This window comes from Podarcis vaucheri, assembly GCF_965113315.1.
Source record: "Podarcis vaucheri genome assembly, chromosome: 12".
Taxonomy (NCBI): domain Eukaryota; kingdom Metazoa; phylum Chordata; class Lepidosauria; order Squamata; family Lacertidae; genus Podarcis; species Podarcis vaucheri.
The window spans coordinates 52,484,556-52,504,258 of record NC_138750.1 but is presented as its reverse complement, the minus strand read 5'-3'; the positions used below and the strand labels follow the sequence as shown (position 1 = coordinate 52,504,258).

The window sequence follows — 19,703 nt, the reverse complement described above, 5'->3', positions numbered from 1 at the left end:
GCAGACCTATGTCAAGTTCCCTCTGTGATAAGACACCCTCATTGAAGATGGGTACTTGGAAACATGACCAATATGTTGGGTGTATTGATACAACTCTCCCGGCTTTTCACACAATAGAGGCCTAGACTTAGCTATATGTGGCAATGTTTATGATTTCTCATCAGCAAGATGTTGTACTTCTGTGAAAGCTGAACTGGCAGAAAGTCCTTAAACTGTCAGCATCTAACAAATTCTTCTCTCTCCAGATTGTTTGTCTCACCAGCTCTCACTGGTTGCTGGGTCACACACCCCTTTAATGTTTAGGACAGTTACCCCACCTTCCCCCTCCTTTTGCCCCTCCCTTCAGTTGCTATGCATTCTCTGATGCTATGGATTCTGTGATCTCCCAGAAGTGCAACAGCAGGCATTCCCCTGCCCCTTTATGTTAGCTCCAGAAGCATGGGCATTTCCTCTTAAACCACTCAGCCCAAAAAGAGAAATGATCCTGCTAATATATACATGCTAGCTGCGCACCTCATATTTCTGTAAACAAACAAACAAACAAACAAACAAACAAACCTGATTATAAACCATAATAGATAACCGCAATGGTACTGACCACATTATGTGGTCTGACTTGGCATCAGGCCCCTGTAACATAGTCATATTGGCTATTTTATGATACGAGAAGATCTCTACAAGCTGGCACCAGATTCATCAGTGCTCCTTATGATATAAATATGGTGTCCTAAACTTGATGTGTTAGAGTTGCCATCCCTGAAACACGCCAGCAGCATTCCTAAGACTGGAGCCTTTAGAAATGTCACAGTCTCTTAAGATGTATAAATGGGCCAATCTTCTGTTGCTGATGGGTTCTTGGACTATCTCATTACCATTGCACAGAACACCTTAAGTGAGTTTCTTATTTCTTGCCAAAAGATTAGGAAGCCACACAGCCATTCAGAATGACTGGAAAGCTCCAGGATCCAGTATCATGTGGAGAGAGCATTTCTACATTTTGCTAGAGCAGCTTTGCTGATTGCTAATGACATTTGAACTTCGAGGATACAGCAGAGGCAACTTTTCTCGTTCACAGCTGTGTGTGGGATGGTGATGAGTTAATGATACGGGAGTTATGATAGAAATTTGCACAGATGCACAGGCTGAAGCATCTTTTTAATTATCCTTTGTTGCTTTGTTCTGGGGGGGCAGGGAAACCACCAAATGGAACTAAATACAGGTTTAAAAATAAAGTAAAAGATGAAAGCAACACAACAGCAGTGGCAACAACAAAGGATAACAATTAACTGTTAAAACCAACCTGTTATTGAGGACAAAAACGATTGCTTCCAAACACTGGGGTGTGTACTGCTAAAGACAATTTAAAATTCATACATCAAGCCTGTTTTGTGTAGTGCACTGAAGTACAGTGTAGGGCATTTGGCATGATTGGTAAAACACTGGATTCAAATCCAAATAGTTAGCTTCAAATCCATACTCGGCCAGAGATAGTGCCGGATTTATGGACCCATTTGCTACAGCAATTTCATGAAGTTAGCAAGGCACACCAAAGTTTGCAAATTTCTTTCAGCACATGTGCAAATATTTACAGCAGCTATTGCAGTTCATATCAAACATTCAAGCTAATTTTGATGAAACTGAGCAGCAAGCAAAATTTACTCTACTGGATGTTGAGTACAAAACTGTCAAAATAAGGCAGAGAGTACCAAAAAAAGAAGCCTATGATGTGACAGCACCCAAGCCTTAGACAAACTTTCTTCAAGAGACAAGTTTAGGGTAAATTCATTTATCCCTGTCATGGTTGCTCTTGAGGCCAAACAAAAGACAGAAGAACATCATTGTATAGGAGTGTAGATAGCAATTTTTCCTTTTTGCAAGCAACCAAGGAACAGATTCATAACAGCGTTGAGATGTTGATGCAAGTGTATCAGAAGGATACTGACCTTAGTTTAGTCAATGAACTCTTACGCTTCCACTTCACCTCGAAAAAGAAAATTTAAACCACCAGGATATGTATCAAATAATATTCTAGGAGGAAATTTGGAAATTTTACAGCTGAATTGTAACAAACACCAGTTGGGTTTTCTGTGGATTTGTGTTTGGTCTGATTCAGCGATAAACAGCAGGTTTTTGTGGGGAAAGCAGTGTGGCAAAAAACAACAACAAAAACCCTCTTTGACCCATGCATAGAAATCACAGGACATGAGGAAGGAGATGTAGAACAAGCATGAGTGTGGATGAGCTATGCATCTCAGCCTCCTGGCAGCTGAAGAGCAGAATGCTGCAATGTACTATATTATCCCCAATGCAAATGAGCATCTATTTGCAGCCATTGGGAATGGTCATGATTTGGGATGCAAGTGTCACCAATAAGTAGATGACAGCTTTATTTTTCCGCAACATCTGAGTAAGGAAGGAGTGTGCATGTCCATGAACCAGTGCGGACAAACAGGAATGGTTTAGAACGCAGCTAATGAACTGAAAATGAATCCTGATAAGAGAAAGATCCTGTGAGTGGGTGGCTCCCGGGTCTGGAAACTGAAGTGCTTGCCTGTTCTGGATAAGGTTGCACTCCTCCACTGGAGCAGTTACATAGTCGGGGAGCACTCCACTGCTGTCCTTAGAGACTCAGTTGACCCCACTGGCATGGAGTGCTCTTTATCACCTTTGGTCCCATACACCTACTAATTAACTGGCAAAAGCTTTATTACCAGCACTTCCTGCATTGTCTGAAATAGATCCTAAGCTCATATGTACCTCGATATAAACTAATTCGTGGGGGCGGAGGTGGGGGGGGAGAGCTACTATGGTTCTGTCAAATAGCGAAGATTTTCTCATATATCAGATACAGACTTGTGATAAAATTATAGGGTTGTATCCAAATAAATTATGCTCAGAGTAGACCCACTGAAAGTAATAAACCTAAGGTATTAATTCATGTAGTTCTGTTCTGACTATTACTAATGTTGGATACAACCCATAATCAATATGGAAATGGAAACAAGAAGAATTGTCAATTTTATTTTTAGAGAATCAGAAATTACAACAAAAGTATTCACGAAAAAAGAAAGGCAAGTCACCTGCATTTGAGCTGAGACATGGGAAAGGAATTAATTACCATGCAGCCTGCCGGAGGACCAGAATGAACTGCAATGACACATATACAAGAGTCACCAGTGACCACAGGATAACGTTCACCTTTACCCAGTAAAGCTACTACCATTTCTGAGACCTGGGTTGGGTGAGCCTTAATTTTAACAGATAAATGGTCTGTCCCTTTTAGTGTTGTTTGGCAAGCTTTCCCTATTGCTTCATTGCAACAAAGGTTCACTGAAATTAAGAACTCTGATGAACTTTGCCCAGAGTTGATGTCTTTACAGTCATGTTTAGCTTTGCATACCAATGCTTTCTAAGTGATGAACTATGTTCTACCGATTTCCTGTCAGACAAACATTTAATAAAGTAATGGAAAAGCTGGCCTTAAGAAAAAATGGGAAAGTTAACCTTAACTCTCTAGTCTTGAACTAGAATTGTTTAGAATTTTTGAGTCCTGAAAACCAGTTGAACTGTTTGTGTTATAACCTCAGAATTCCAGATCCCAATTAAATCCATCTGTGTGACCAGGGGAAGAAACCAGTGGCGTAGCGTGGGGGGTGCCAGGGGTGCCGGCCGCACCGGGCGCAACATCTGTGGGGGCGCGAGTCCAGAGGGAAGGGACAAGTTCCTTCCTCCGCAGGGCTCCGCACTGCCACTGCCAGCTTTGCGCCCTAGCGCGGGCGCGCCCCCCGCCACCACGGCTGCGCTCCACTCACTGCTCGCAGGAGGAGCAGCCGCGCCGGCGCCGCCTGGCCGGGCACAGGCAGCCTCCGCACCCCGACGCCATCCCCTTGGCCCAGCCACAGGCGGCGGCTGCTTCTGCCGACTGGGAGGGAGGAGAGCTCCGAGGGGCCTCGCCACGCCCTGCGCTCCCCAAAACCCTCCGAGAGGAAGCCGGTGGGCAGGCGAGGGTCTTCCGCCAGAAGGGGGCGCCGCTGGCGCCAAGCCCGGATCTGGAGGGGGCTCCGCAAATAATAAATTTAATAAATTCCTGCTGAGCCTTTTGGGGGGGGTGTCCTTGGCTCCTTCGCTCGCCCCCGGCCCCAGTGGCGTAGCGTGGGGGGTGCAGGGGGCCGGGCGCAACATCTGGGGGGGCGCGCTCGCACTCGAGTGCTAAAATCCACGGGTTAGGGGACGCAAATTACTTGCCTTGCCCCAGGTGCTGACAACCCACGCTACGCCACTGGAAGAAACATACAAGATGAGGCTGATAATCTCCCAAGTACTTGCATTTAGTAATACCTAAACCAGTAAAGTTCTACTGTACAGAAGAACTTTCACCTACACCTTACCACTGCCTCATATGTTCTGGTACATGGGTAGGCAAACTAAGGCCCAGGTGCCAAATCCGGCCCAATTGCCTTCTAAATCTGGCCCGCGGACGGTCTGCGAATCAGCGTGTTTTTACATGAGTAGAATGATTCGTTTTGAGGATCTGATAAAAGACTTTGCAATTAGAAAAAGTAGGATAAAAACTTTTCTAATATAAGCAAAGTGGACTTATACAAAAATAAACATTACTTTCCATCTTACTGTAGGTTTCATTTCATTTAAAGAAATGGAAGTTTATTTTACGGTTTATTGTTGTTTATATTTTGAATTAGATCTATATGGGAGCACCCAAACCTTTTAAGTGCTTAGGGCCTCTAAAGGTCTTAATCCTGCGTGGGAGGGCAATTTTGGGGAGGGTGATTTTTAGGGTACAAACAGAAAGAAAGTGAAGGTGTTTTGTTTAAAAATAAAAAAGCCTCACAGACTGCAGTCTGAAGTATTTTTAATAAGCCTCAAGGGAGACCCTCGCCTAGTGCTAAACCCCAACTCAAGCCGTGAAGCTCATCGGGTGACCTTGAGCCCAGCCACTTTCTCTCTACCTCACAGGGTTATTGTGCTAATAATAATAATAATAATAATAATAATAATAATAGGGACGACGAAGAGGAGCCAACCCATTTACTCCCTGAAAGCAGAAAACTAGCCGTAGTTAATAAGTTAAGTTAGGTAATAGATAGATAGATAGATAGATAGATAGATAGATAGATAGATAGATAGATAGACAGACAGACAGACAGACAGACAGACAGACAGAGAGATAGATATGGAAACCGAAGTCTCCCCTAGTTATGAACACGAGAGAACTGCGTGGGCGGGAGGGGGCGCTGCGCAAGGCCCGCCAACTGGCAGTTGGGGCTGGAACGTTCCGTGCGGAGCGAACCCGCCTCGCGCCACGGCACGTCGCGAGCGCGCCCTTCGGACACCCGTCCCCGTCCCTCCCCCTCCCCGCGGGAAGCGCCACCTCACCCAACCCCTGTTCCCGCCCTGTCAGCGCGCGAGCTGTCAGTTGAGGGCGGGCGAGTGGTGTGTCCCCGACGTCATATGGGCCGCCTGCCTCCCATTGGCTGGAGCGGCCTCACCAGACTGAAATGTTGTTCTCGGGGCTACCCAGGAAAGCTCCCTGTCGGCTTCCCCCCGCCCCTTCGGCCGCCGCCGCCGCCGATACAGTCGTCAGCGCCGCGGCGCCCCCTCCCGCGGAGAGAGGCGAGGGAGGGCTCTGGCGCGGCCGGCCCTGCGGCTGCGGGTAGGTCGGCTGCGAGTAACGTGACTTCGGGGCTCGCCGCTTTATAAGCCTTTCAGCCAGGCGCTGGCGGCGCGCGAGCGGGGAGAAGGGAGGGACCTGTGCGGCTGAGGGAGACGGAGCCCGGCTGAGCAGGTAGGCAGGCGGGCGGGCAGAAGCGAGGGGTAGGGGAAAGGGGCGGCTGGGGGGGGGGCTTCCACCCCCACCTGCCCGCTTCATGGAGGCGGCTGCGGGTGCCTTGAGGACCGTAAGTCCCAGGCACGGAGCCTCCCTATACAGAGGGAGTCTATCTCCGGGTGGTAGGTGCTGACGGGGCCGGGAAATCAATGGGGGAGGAGGAGGTTATGGCGGGGATGGGGGAAGGAGAGAAATGGCTGCGGCCTTCGTCCTTCCTTGGTGGTCTTCTCACCGGGGAGCGCGGGTGGCGGCGCTGGGGATCAAAGCTTTGCTCCTCCAGCCCCTTTGCTGCGTTTTCGCCCCTGCCCCTGCAGGAGGAGGGATACCCAACAAGTAGGAGACGCGAGCACGCAGCCCTATCTCTCGCCCCCTCCCGCATTTGTTCTCTGTGCCTTGCACAAAAAGAAAGAAAGGCGTCCTTTTGCAGTAAAATAATCGGCGGTCATCTAGCCTGGCCGCTGCTGGAGGAGGAGGACGACGGTGGAAAATGCTCCCCTCGTTTTGATCCCCTCTAGGCGGATCCTCGAAGCAGTAGTGAGCCCCAGATATAGCTGTGTGGAAGATAAAAGCTTGCCAGCACCTTCCCCACCTTGGTTGGTTGCAACAGGCATATCCTATGAAGGTGTTATGTATCTGTAGGAGCCGGGTTAAGGCAGGGTGGGTTTTGGAGTACTTGCACACACAAATCATCACATAGACAGCAAACTTGGCAAAAGGCCTGGGATGGCCACGTGTCATGTATGATTTAGTTGAGATTCCTGCATTGCAGAAGATTGGATTAGATGACCCTCCCTCAGGGTCCCTTCCAGCTCTACAATTCTATGATTCTGTTCTTTGTCTGTTTCCTTGGAAGCAGCTGTCACGGGCTTGTGGGTCTTTCTTTTAAGTATGCATGCATAGGATTGTAATTTTTAGAGATGGAAGGGATGTGTGAATCTTCAGCACTTGGGAGTTTTGACCCTGTTGTCATTATTTTACAGGTGAAGATCTAAGAGTTCTCCAGAAAGAATGGGTAGCGGGTACTTAAGTCCTCCCCAAGCATTTTCAATAAATGGGGATGGAAGATCTAAATAGATACTTGAAAAACCTAACACAAGGGTAGAGGACAGATCATAGATCAACTATCAGTTGCTCCTGATAGGCATTCAATACTCCTAGCTTTCTGAAAGGCTAGTTTCTCTCTGGTGAAATCTTCCCAGGAATGAAAGCAGGAATGAATGCTTGCACTTTTGGTTTGGGTTTCACCCAGCTCTCATATGTGGGAAAGAGAATGGTCAGGCTATTGATTCTAGAGAAAAATTGGACCTGTTGCCCTCCAGCAGTAGGAAGCAGTACAATTCAAGTAATCCCTCCCAGGGCAGGGGACTGTAGCAGAAATAACGTTAGCTTCAGGTGGATAAAGATTAATATCCAGTTGATAAAACTTTTCACTAAAATAATTTCCAGGGGCAGGCATGTTAGTCAGCTGCAGCAACAACAGCAGTCTTTTGACATCTTAAAGACTAACATATTTTATAATAAAACTTTAGTCTTTAAGGTGTAGCAAAACTGCTTTCTTTTAAAAGAAGGCAGTATTGGAAGCCGCTGCCCACACACCAAAAAGAAGATCCTAGCAAGTTCCAATAGGCACGTGGACGTCTAACAGACTACCTATACTGCTGTTAAGACGTCCACGTGCCTATTGGAACTTGCTAGGATCTTCTTTTTGGTGTTTGGGCAGCGGCTTCCAAACTTTAACAAAGGTTTTCCCAGATCAGGGCATTGTCTTCATATTGTGTCTGTACAAATAACAAGGGCTGCTTGTAGCTTTGTATAAATTGCTATGCAAGCAATAGGTTTTTATAAAGCAAAATGTGTTATTTTGATCATCTAGCATGTCTAGTTTTACAACATCAGAATGGATTCTGGATCGTGAATGTAATGAATGCTCTTTTGAGGCACTTCAAAGTTTTCTCTCTTCTGAATTGGAAGGGCCAACTCACTGGAGATGTTAGTAATCTGCTGGAGGGGGAAAATGAAATTGTGAACTCTTTAGCTATTAGACCAAGCCATTGAAAATCTGTATTATAAGTACTGATTAACTATCCCAGGTCACTGATGCTGGGACAGCTTGGTGTTACTCTCTTAATATGTATAAGAATCTAAAGGATCCAGTATTTTTGTCACTATATAAGCATCACTGTTTGTATGGCAATTGACAACTTCATGTGCACTGTGAAAACATGCTATTATATGCTTGTTTATAATTTTGTCATGATGTAGGGGCATGTTTAAAGCTCTAGGTAGATATTCCTACCCTTCCTTTTAAGAAGCTGAAGGTAGTGCACATGGTCCCCTGTCCCATTCTCATTTTATCATTGAAACAGCCTTATGTGATAGGGTGGACTGTGAGAGGGTGACTGGCCTAAGGTCACACTTTGAGCTTCATGGCTGAGTGGGGATTTGAACCTGTTTTTCCTCAGTCTGGTCAAGCGCTCCAGCCATTACATAGACTGTTGCTTAGAAAGTTTTGCAATAGTAATAGTAATGGCAAGCGATATAGCATTTTCGGTGTTCAGAATGACAGTTGCATACATTATGAGAACAATCCTTACAACAATCCTGCATGGTAAACAAACATTATCCCAACATCATGGGATGAGAATTGAGAGTTCTTTCCTTAAGGTCACTTTGTGAATCATGACTGAGATATCACTTAAATGAATGACCTCCTAGGTTGCAACTCATTCTCTTAGCTACTATGCTATATTAACTACAGTGTATCCTATCCATCAGTGGAGTATTACCCATATTCAAAAATTGTCTTGGGCTTCCACACCTCACATGGAAGTGAACTCTTTAACTATTCTCTAGTGTCCAAAGCAAGGCTATAAAATATTCTTACTTCCTAAAGTACTGATGATGACCATAGGATTGTTGGATTTTCTCCATATGTTTTTCTGACCCTGACTTCTCATTTGTAAAGAAAATTCCTATATCTCATGGTAGACAAGTACAACCCATTAGTAGTTACACGGATAAAGCACATGGCATACTTGATGGCTGGCTTTGCAGTCTAATGTTGACACTAATAACTTCTTGATGCCCCTTTCAGAAATCTCATGGAGAAGCCTGTGTCCAGAACAGAAGATCATACCTGGAGTTGTTCCTGTACTGCCAGGAGAAGGCAGAGAACCCCCTTAGGTGGAAGTGCCACAGGGCTGGCAGCCAAAGTGGGCGAAATGTTGAGCTCGTCTGTCTCGAGTTCTCCTCTAAAACTAGTGAGCCACAGCATGCGGAACCCAAGCAGCTCAAACCTTGGCAGTGGCACCAGCAGCAGTTTGAACTTGAGCAGGGACGTAGTGCAACGGAGCCTGGTGCTCTTTGTCGTTGGCACTTTCCTCGCCCTAGTGCTGAACCTGCTGCAGATCCAGAGGAACGTAACACTCTTCCCCGAGGAGGTCATTTCTACAATCTTCTCCTCTGCTTGGTGGGTGCCCCCTTGCTGTGGAACAGCAGCAGGTAAGTCACCAGACTAAACTTTGGTTGTTTGGGAATCGTTGTGGAAAGAAGGCATTGGCAGTTCTAGACATTGGATTGTATTTTGTCGCTGGGTGGTATTTGAGACCCGCAACTTGCTGGGGTTTGCTTCTTGAGTCTGCTGCACTCTTTTCAGGTTTGGCCATGACTTAAGAGTCTGCATGCTTTGTTAATGCCATCTAGCTGCTGAGCAAATTGAGAGAACAATCGGATTAAGCAGAAGCATGTTGTCGTCTAGGAAAGAGCAGGGATGATGTATAGCAGGTTACTTCGTGGGCTGATGCTGCTTTAAGAGTTGTCACTGTGGTTAGCCCTGGAATTAGGGAAGAGTTTCCTCCAAGCTATTGTCTGTCAAAGTTTTAGCACAGGAGCTTGCGTGACTCATCACCACTCTCTGCCTTATGATTGGTTCCCTTTTGAAACTGGTGAGTCGCATGTTCTCGCTCCTATTGGTTGCCTGCCTGAACATGCCACATACTTGAATCAAAAACAAGGAAGTCACATGTTGTGGCAGCAGAGGATGGGAAGTGAAGCTTGGCTAGCTGCCTGTTCTGAGAGCAGCTGCAGCAGCTTCATTTGCCAGCAGAAATGTAAGGGGATTTCCTCCTGCACCGCCCCCCTGCAAAAGCTGTAGCATACCTAGGACAAAACGCTTAGTTAAAATAGAAATCTATTTTGTTATATAAAGAAGCAGAACAAATAGCTGAATGTTAAACAACTCCTGCTGCTTAACTACACAGTGGATTCAAATGGCACTATAGGGGAGCATTAAAACACAGCTGTATTCTATTAAGTAGAATGTTGCAATGCTTGGCAGAAATGTTTGAAGTGTAAACATGAATCTTTATGTTGGTAAAACTTTTGAAGAGAGCAACACAGAAAAGAGACGAAGGAGAAAAGCCTAAATTTATCAAGCTACCCCAAAAATTCATCATGTCATGGATGCTTTAGCTGAGATTTCTGCATTGCAGGGAGTTGGACTAGATGACCCTTGGGGTCCCTTCCAACTCTGCAGTTCTGTGATTTTTAATGCAATGAAGGTTTAACCCAATCTCAGAACCATACTGGCTACTGCCATTCCTTTTGATTACTGTCTGAATTCGAGATGTTATTTTCTGGCAACATAAAATTTATTTTCAAATAAGTTTCTGCAGTACAAAAAAGAGCTCTTGCCAGTGCAGGGTGGCACCTGCCCCTTTGGCTGCAGGTGTTTCCCTAGAGCAGGATATATATGTATGTGTTTCTCAAAATGGGTGGCTTCAGTTTTAGCGACCTCTCTGCATCATGAGTAAAGCAGTGATCTTCAGATATGCTACACAGAAACAGCCAGTGTTTGTCGCATAGTAATGTGTGCCCCCTGAAATGAAACAAAACCAAGTTCTAGCCCAGGTGTCGCCAACCTAAGGCCCATGGGCTGGAAGTGGCCCACGGAGGCCATTTAACCAGCCCACGAGCCGGCCCCGAACCAAGCCACCCGCTCAGCGAGCCCCCATGTACTGCGCTAAACTAGCGCAACGTGGGGACTATTCTGAGGCACCAGAAATCGCTTCTGTGCAGGCTTGATATTCAGTGTCTGGGCATGCGCAGATGTGATTTCTGGCGCCGCAGACATGCACAGATGTGATTTTCGCCATCACGCTGCGCCGGTCCGGCCCATGGAGGATCTCCGCGGGAGTGATCCAGCCCATGCCCGGTAAGCCTTGCCGACCCCTGTTCCAGCCTGTATATTAACTGCTGTCACTCAGAGGCCAGTTGAAATAGACTTAACCTTTTAATATACAGTGGTACCTCGGGTTACAGACGCTTCAGGTTACAGACTCCACTAACCCAGAAATAGTACCTTGGGTTAAGGACCTTGCTTCAGGATGAGAACAGAAATTGTGCTCCGGCGGTGCGGTGGCAGCAGAAGGCCCCATTAGCTAAAGTGGTGCTTCAGGTTAAGAACAGTTTCAGGTTAAGAACGGACCTCCGGAACGAATTAAGTTCTTAACCCGAGGTACCACTGTACTCCTGTTGTTGTAACTAAACATGTAGAGCAATAGTTCTGTCTGGCATTAAGAGTTTCCAGCCCAGCATCAGTTGGCCATGTTGATAAGGAAACTCTTCATACTGGGGAAAAACACTGTGGGAAAATAGCTTTATGTGTGGCAGTGAGTGGGAACCAAGTCACCAGATGAGGCTATTTAAGCAGCTGCTGTGTGTGTTGGCAGCTTACCAGGTAGTATTGGGCTCCAACTTCCATCAGCTTTACTCAGCATGGCCAGTGATCAAGGATGTTGGGAGGTGGAGTTGATCAACATTTGGAGGGCCACACATTAGGCACCCCTGGTGTACACTGTCCTGTAACAATCTGAATGATTGGAATGATTGGAAGCAATTTATGCTAATAAAAACTGGCTGGTTGCTCTAGAATGCATTCTTCAGTGGTGCCTACAGCCAATAGTTTACCTGTTAACTAGCAAAAGTGCTGTGGAAGTCAAATGCCTGAACTTTGAATTTTTAAAAAATTCAGTAGTACTTAAATGTGTTCCATGTGGATATATTTTTCAGAGGAAGGGAGGATGTGTGTGAAATATCTCTAATAAAAAGTCAGAAGAAATTTGGGCTCTTGGTCTAGGCAGCTAATTATTACTGTTAAAATATTGATTCTACTTCTACCTGAGGCTTACATTTTCTACCAAGGGACAGAAACAAACTTCTTTTTAATATAAGCAGTGTAGTATATACAGGAAGAAATGAGTTCCTTTTGTAACTTTAAGATTCATACATGTTCCACCATAGTCCCACATCTTGAAGCATAACATAAGAATATGTGAAACACTATACAATTTGTGAAATATTAGCAGACACAACAGTAGGGAAAATGGGTTCTGGTCTGCATAAGACTTTGGCATGTGCTGAATAGATTTATATTTACAACAGCTTGGATATTAAAACTGTATGAACAATTTCTTCTTCTTCTTTTACAGCTGTTATTGGCCTGCTGTATCCCTGCATTGACAGTCATCTTGGTGAGCCTCACAAATTCAAGCGAGAATGGGCCAGTGTTATGCGGTGTATAGCAGTCTTTGTCGGCATTAACCATGCAAGTGCTGTATCCTTAGAATGATGTGATTAATGTCCATATCTGGTGTAATTATAATGGAATTTATTTTTAAGGTTCTTGTCAGTCTATACTTGACCAACTTCAACCGAAATGTGGAGAAATTCAGCATGAATGTGGAGAAATAACTGCGTTTTGAAATCCTTATTTCTGGACTTGTGCCTCTAGAATAGTCACTTGAAATGGATTGTGTGTCTCACAGCAACATCCTGTACTAGGAAATGCTTTGAAGGATCGGGGATAAGGCTTCTTGGACTGGCACAAAGAAACCACTTGTCTGCCTATAGCGAGACAAGGGCTTTATAGTGGCAAGTAGGACATTGCTGATTGTATCAGCTGCATTTGCTGTTCTTAGGGCTGCAGCTGCAGTTAACACAAATTTCTCCGCTAAGGTAGCTAAAAGGTCCTGAGGATTGGGGTGGTTTATAAGACACATACAAAGTTAGTAGTGCTGTGAGTAAAAGGAGATTTAAAATAAAAGAGCAGGTGGTAGCCAACTAAATTTTACTCAGAGTAGACCCATCGAGTAATCCTTTCCATTAGTTACTCAGATGAGACAGTATGTTAATTGTGTCCATTAATTTCAAGTGGGTTTACTCAGAGTAAAACTTAGTTTGCTACAGCCCAGCCTGTTTAGCAGAAGAACAGATCTGGGATGTTGGGATAGAATTAGATTATGTCACAGACTCCACTCAATTGGTGGTCTGAAATTTTCACACACACAAATCCTCACTTGTTAGTAGAGTTGAGTAGGGTACATCCTTGAATATGTAGCATTTGCCTTTTTCTCAAATAAAGCTTGTTAGTGTTTTTGCACTAGCTTCTCCTTCAGATATGTCCCAGGAGTTCACTTTGAATTTCATTACAAGAAAATTAGCACCTTATTTGAAGAGGCACTAATTTACTTGCAATGGTCCTCGTTATATCTTGGAAGAAGCTGTGGGAAAAATTGTCCCCTGCAGGCTAATGGTACCCATTTGCTACTTTTGACCCTTGCTTGAAGTGATTTTTGCATTTGTATACTGCATATACAGGTATACATGTACAAAAGAGGAATGTATGCAACACAAGAGACAAATAAAATGTGAAAGGGGTGATGGTATAGACACCATCTAACAGCACTGAAGCAGAAAACTAAATCTGGCTGTGTCTGAAGATTGTTATGATGAGCAAGAAGAAACTTGTCAGACTTCAAGGCTGCAGAATTTTCCTTAGCTTTCTTCTCAGAAATTGGATTTTGCAAACAATATCCAACTCTCTTTGACCCTGGCAGCTTTGTCACTGGGTCTCTGGTGGACATTTGATCGTTCAAGAAGTGGTCTTGGTCTTGGAATTACAATAGCTTTTGTAGCTACTCTGATTACACAGTTCCTTGTCTATAATGGAGTTTATCAGTAAGTATCCCATCTTGTGACTTTAAATTGTCTAACTATTTTAAAGTAAAAATTAGTTAAATTTGACTTGCATTCTTAAGCAAAAGGTGTGTGCCCACTCTGCTGCTAAAAATGAGAGTTATAAGCCACTCTGTCTTAATGATAGTGTGCTGCTGCCTTGTACAAGATTACAATGTCTTTATGCTAAATGGTTGGGTCACTTTAAGCTTGATTCTAGGTGTGTTCCATTGAGAAAATAGGAAAGAGACTTTTGTGCAGAGAATACATGAATTGTTCAATTTCTATCCCTCTAAGCATTCTGTAAGCTTTCCCTATTTACACAGCATGAGACGTTTAATCCCTTTCACCACCCCTGTGGTAATAATACAGGATGTGACTGTACAAATAGAACTGTATCTTCTACAATCAGATATTTAATTCTGCTGACAAAATGTAAGATGGCAATATCGAAATTCACAGAACTACCACTTGTTCCAGCATAGCTAAGTGTTCATATTAAAAGACAAACCTTGTTGCACAGATATTAGAACTGCAGGCATGTCTCACTTTCTTATATCTTTCTTTAGGTATACATCCCCAGATTTCCTTTACATCCGGTCTTGGTTACCATGCATATTTTTCTCGGGAGGTGTGACTGTAGGAAACATAGGACGGCAGCTAGCTATGGTAATTATCATACAATCTGTGTTTAGCCGTTTTTAAAAGGGAAATTAAGTTGATGAGTGTTAAACCTGTATGCAGGACATGTTATTTGGTGACTAATAAGAGTAACTTCGGGAGGGGATGAGTCCGCCTATCGGGACGAGGTGGAGCGGCTCTGTGGTTGGTGTGGAGAGAACAATCTGGCTCTCAATACGGCTAAGACTAAGGAATTGGTGGTGGATTACAGGGGGAAAAAGGCGGACATTCAGCCCTTGTATATCAACGGGGAACGGGTGGAGAGGGTGGCGGAATTCAGGTTTTTGGGAGTGACTATGGATCAGGGCATGACTTGGAGCGCAAATACCACTGCTCTGGTGAAGAAGGCCCAGCAGAGAATTTATTTCCTCAGACTTTTAAAAAAGAACAATCTGAGTGAGAGACTGCTGGTGTCCTTCTACCGAGGCTCCATAGAGAGCATACTTACATATTGTATTTGTGCTTGGTTCTCCAGTTGTACAGCTAGGGAGAGGAAGGTGCTCCAGAAGGTCATAACCACAGCCCAAAGGATTATTGGTCAACCTCTCCCAACTTTGGAAGAACTGTACGGTTCCCGTTGCCTTAGGAAAGCAAACAATATCCTGCGGGATCCATCTCACCCGGGATATAGTTTGTTTGCACTACTGCCTTCTGGCAGGAGGTATAGAAACATCAAGTCTAGGACAAACAGACTGAAAAACAGTTTTTATCCAAGAGCTGTGGCCTTTTTGAATGCTGTAACTCGATAGTGAGACCGGGGAGTTTGATGGGTGTGGTGTGTGGGTGTGGCTGGAAGGTGGTTGTTGGTTGTTGCTGTTGTTTTGTTTTTGTTGTTTTTAAGGGTTGGCATCCAATTTCGTTGCACTTGTGCAATGCTGCACTAGTGTAATGACAATAAAGAATCTATCTATCTAACTGGTACTTTATGAGGGCGTGACCTACGTGACCTGAAGTACATCATCCTAGCCTTGGTCTTTTGGGTGCATGGGAACCAACTCCAGGGGACCATGGATGTTTGAGCACCCACAATAATATAATTGTGGGGACCTGGCACCCACAATGTCAATGAGAAAAGGTGGCAGCAGTGCTGCCTCCAAGAGAGAAGCAGTTCAGTTCCACCCTCCATAGCAGCCAGCAAGACTCCCCCAGTGGGGGAAGCTCAGGAGCAAAGGCAGAGTCTCTCTGCCTCCAAGTCCGAGCCCCTCCCCACAGAAAAGGGTACCTTGCTGGCTGCAGAGGAGGAGGAAGAGGAGCTGTCCCCCACCACAACGTGGATGTGCAATGTCACACACACACACCTGCACATAGTGCACACAACATCACATGATGCACTACATGCAGGTGTGTGCGTATGACATAGCACATCCACGTTGTGGTGACAGGTACCCAGATATCTGGCTCCCATATCCTTACTCCAGAGGCATACAGTAACAAAAGGCAAATGTCAGGGACGGCAGTGATGGTAAGTCTCTTCCCCATTCTCCTGGAAGTACCAACTGCTGGTGCAGGTTTAGCTTGTTTACAGGAATGCAGCTAGGTTTCAGCATAATGTTAAACATTAAACTGCAATAACACTTTCGGTTTTGACCACAGGGTGTTCCTGAGAAGCCTCACAGTGACTAAATATTTGGATCTGCACTGAAGGCAGGCGAAGATCAGTTCTTGAATCTGAATTAGAATTTTTTTCTTCTTGAATAACCTGCGTGAGCTTCCTGCGCAAATGACTGGTGAAAAGATGCTTATTCACCTTAGAGCAGCCAAGAGGTTACCTTGATGTTTTTTCCTAGAAGCCTCTGGGTTTGACTGTTCTGTGGGAGAAGTCAGTACAGACATAATGCATAGCAAGTCCATGCTTGGTGGCCATTCTCCCAAGTGCTAGGTTCCTGTTGGAAGTCATTGAACCAGCTGCCATATTTCAAAGCCTTGAAACAAAACTTATAATTACAAGCTTTGTACAAGTGCCCAAAGAAAGTTGGTTGGTGCTGAAAGGTGGAGTACATGGATGGGTTTAATAGGAATAGTATTTATCAAAATGTCCTTTTAACATAGGGTTGCCTTAAAATGAAGGCGATTAGAGTAAAAGGTACAATCCTTCAGATGTTGTACGAAGGAATAATAACTATAGGCACAAATCACAGTTCCCTTGGAAAACATTCTTCGCTTTCTCCACTGAAATAAAGGAGAGACGTGTAAGGAACTCTACCTATTTCAGTGTGCTTTGCACAGGAGTACTTATCTGAAGTGCTTTGATTTGTGGTTTTTGAAAACCTGTTCTCCTTGGAAGTGGGAAGCAAACTATCTTGCAGACAGAAAAGCAATAGGTCTGTCAGCTGCTTATCAAACTGATAGCGTGGTCCCTTACCACTTCCCTGCTATTGGATACACACAGCCAAAATTGATTTTTGCTCAGTAATGTATGTCACTGCAACTCTGTTGGGCAGGCCCTCAAGTGACTTTACTGATAAGCCTGTCCTCGGAGTGTTACACCAGCCTAAGAGGAGGGCATTCCTATGTGATTCCTGTTAAACTATATGGCAACTGGACTAGTTTCAGGGCCCAAGCAGTAGAGGCCATGACAGGTGCAGAGCAGGCCAACAGTGTTACTTAAGGCTTATATTAAATGATTTTTGCTTTACAGTGTGTTTTGGAGCAGATCACTGCTTAGTGTTCGTTTTTCGCAACCCTATAGAACTTGCAATCTGTGATTGCCTTGTAAGGAAGAGTGCTTGTCACTACAATACACATTGGATGTTTCTTAGTAGTTTCATGGTGAGCACAATATTCATTCAAATAATATAGACAACAGCTGACCTAATGTAAAGTGCAATGTACAGTTGAGAGAAATCTGAGCCTTGTTGTCTCCTCTTTAGTATTTCTTGGTGATATTGAAGAAGAGTTTTGAACTCATTTCAATGCTGCATGGAGGCAAAAATCAGCAATAATTTATCTAGTAATGCTAGTTTGTATCGTCTACTAAACCCTGGTCTTAAAAGAAATACTCCAGTCTTGTAGATATGGTGTACAACTGGAACTCTTTCTGACTATTTTTCTGTAATAGGCAGTTAGACGTTCTTCTGTTTTAGCTTCTTGCGGCTTCTTATTTGTTTAGGTTCTAAACTGAGTCTAAAAAAACCCTTCCTCCAGTTTATGTTCAAGGAAACCTCCTCAAAAGCAGTGTTTCTCAAACTGTTTGAACTCTGGTCTCTTTCTTAATTTTCTGCACCTTCCAGGTCCCCCATCCTACTGATAGCCCTTGGATCTTTGGTATGTGGGTGCACAGAATCCTTGTACACAGCAATATAGATGCATCTTGTTGCTGTGATTCTAAGGTTCTGTGATTGGGGTAGTAATGCTGGCTTTTGAAATGACTAAACATATTGAACTCCCTCCAAAAACCAGGCATCTGGTGAGGAGCTGTCTCTGTTCCAAAACTCCCATATATTGCCTACTATGTGGTAGCGTCCATGGTTACCATAGCAGTTGAGGTGACTGCCACACTATGCTCTGTTGCTGGGAGGAAAGTGGTTCTATCTGCTGCAATATATTTTCCCCACTCTGGAATTCCTACCACCTCTGGTGTGTTGTGCCTTCTCAGGAGCATAGTTTGAGAATCATTGTCCAAAAACTCTAGGGATGCTTAGAAATTAACTTCAGGGGCTTATGGGTTTGTAAAAGCCTACTGCAAAGGAAAGGCAAGATTTTCAAGCTCTGAAATTCTTCTCCTGATGGGATTAAAATCCAAGCTAGAGAAAGGAAAGGCAAGATTTTCAAGCTCTGAAATTCTTCTCCTGATGGGATTAAAATCCAAGCTAGAGGAGAATTGTTTTCATATTTCCACTAGCCCTTACAGTGCAGCATTCCTCCAGAGAGCTACACCTTTCATAGTCCCCTTGCACACTGCAATCAGATACACAAGATGACAGAAGGAGAGAGGTAAGGGAACAACTTTCCCATCTCGTTGCACACAGGAGTTCATTTCAGATCATCTTGTAGGTGAGCTAAGGAGTGCTCATTCAACTCTATCTGAAATATTTTTGGAAAATGCTAAAAAATGTTTGTGGTTTCTTTGTACTTAAAGGGGAGATAGGGAAGACTTGAAGCAGTAAGGTACAAACTACACTGAAGGACTTTTATTACAGTCTGTGGTATTACTGAATAATAAATTGCAGCCTTTATTGGTTTTTAAAAGGTTTGGGAAAACCCTTTCTTTACCAATCTAAATAGTCCAATAATGTTTCTCAAGTGAATATACCCACGTGAAAATGTATCTGCAAGACAAAAGCCACCGTATTCTCTAAATTTAGTTTGAGATACAGTGGCACAGGAGGCAAATAACTACTTTTCCATGTCAACACCTTAGTACCCCATGTAACTAAAGAGGACAATTGTAACTGTAAATATGTAATCATGAAATCAATAAGTATTTTATTTGTAAATTGGTGTTTTGACAAGACAGCCAAAATATACACTAGAAGTTCAATCTTGCCAATACTTGTAAGTATCTGAACCAAAGTGATCAGAATTTGTGTTATATGGAAAAATATGCGTTGGGGGAGAATTGCACTATTCTGGGTTGGAATCCTTTGATTCTCAGACTCGGTAGTTTTTTTCAACAATGTGTGTGAGTGGTGGTTTTTTTTAAAAAAAATTAAAGGTTTCAAACAACCATTTCTGTCTCTTGTTTACTTAGATATTATAATCCTTTTGAATGACAGCAATGAATTATCTGACTGGGGAAAGTGCTAAAACCTTAAATAACTTGTCCCAAACACTTCATTTTAACTGCCTTTTCAGCTGTGAAGAGGCAGGTAGCTCCACAATTAGCATTCTATCAAGCTATCTAATGGCATGCTCTACATCTTTATCCAAACTGAGGCAGTTTAGTTATGTACAAATTTCTTACTCAGATGCCCAAGGGCAGTCTTTCTATCTTGTATTGGCATCTAACTTGTGTACAGTGGTACCTCGGTTTAAGAACAGTCCTGTTTACAAACAATTCGGTTTACAAACTCCGCAAATCTGGAAGTATTGTCGAGGAAGAGTCCATGGAGGCTATCTTCCTTGTGGAAGCAAGCTGCATGTCTCACCAGGCTAAATAATCCAGTGGTCTGGCTGCCAGTTATCTGCCTAAATAGCATCTTTCTGAATTAGCTATTCTCGCCGC

General features: G+C 44.0%; 2 protein-coding genes across 4 annotated transcripts in view; both read left to right on the top strand.

The window, feature by feature from the left end:
• The window catches only part of HTR5A (5-hydroxytryptamine receptor 5A), a 292,809-nt gene that overhangs the window by 103,100 nt on the left and 170,006 nt on the right, over positions 1-19,703 (top strand). The window lies entirely within an intron of this gene.
• On the top strand, positions 5,502-19,207 carry INSIG1 (insulin induced gene 1). 2 transcript variants are annotated; one of them, XM_082192597.1, is made up of 7 exons: positions 5,502-5,671; positions 8,940-9,346; positions 12,334-12,458; positions 13,695-13,861; positions 14,428-14,527; positions 16,133-18,231; positions 18,298-19,207. In XM_082192597.1, the coding sequence occupies exons 1-6, from the start codon at positions 5,517-5,519 to the stop codon at positions 16,160-16,162; spliced, it is 984 nt and encodes a 327-aa protein (XP_082048723.1). In that variant the 5' UTR covers positions 5,502-5,516; the 3' UTR covers positions 16,163-18,231; positions 18,298-19,207. The 2 variants fall into 2 exon arrangements, with proteins under 2 accessions (XP_082048723.1, XP_082048724.1); XM_082192598.1 differs by lacking the exon at positions 18,298-19,207 and having other exon boundaries at positions 5,665-5,803; positions 16,133-18,087.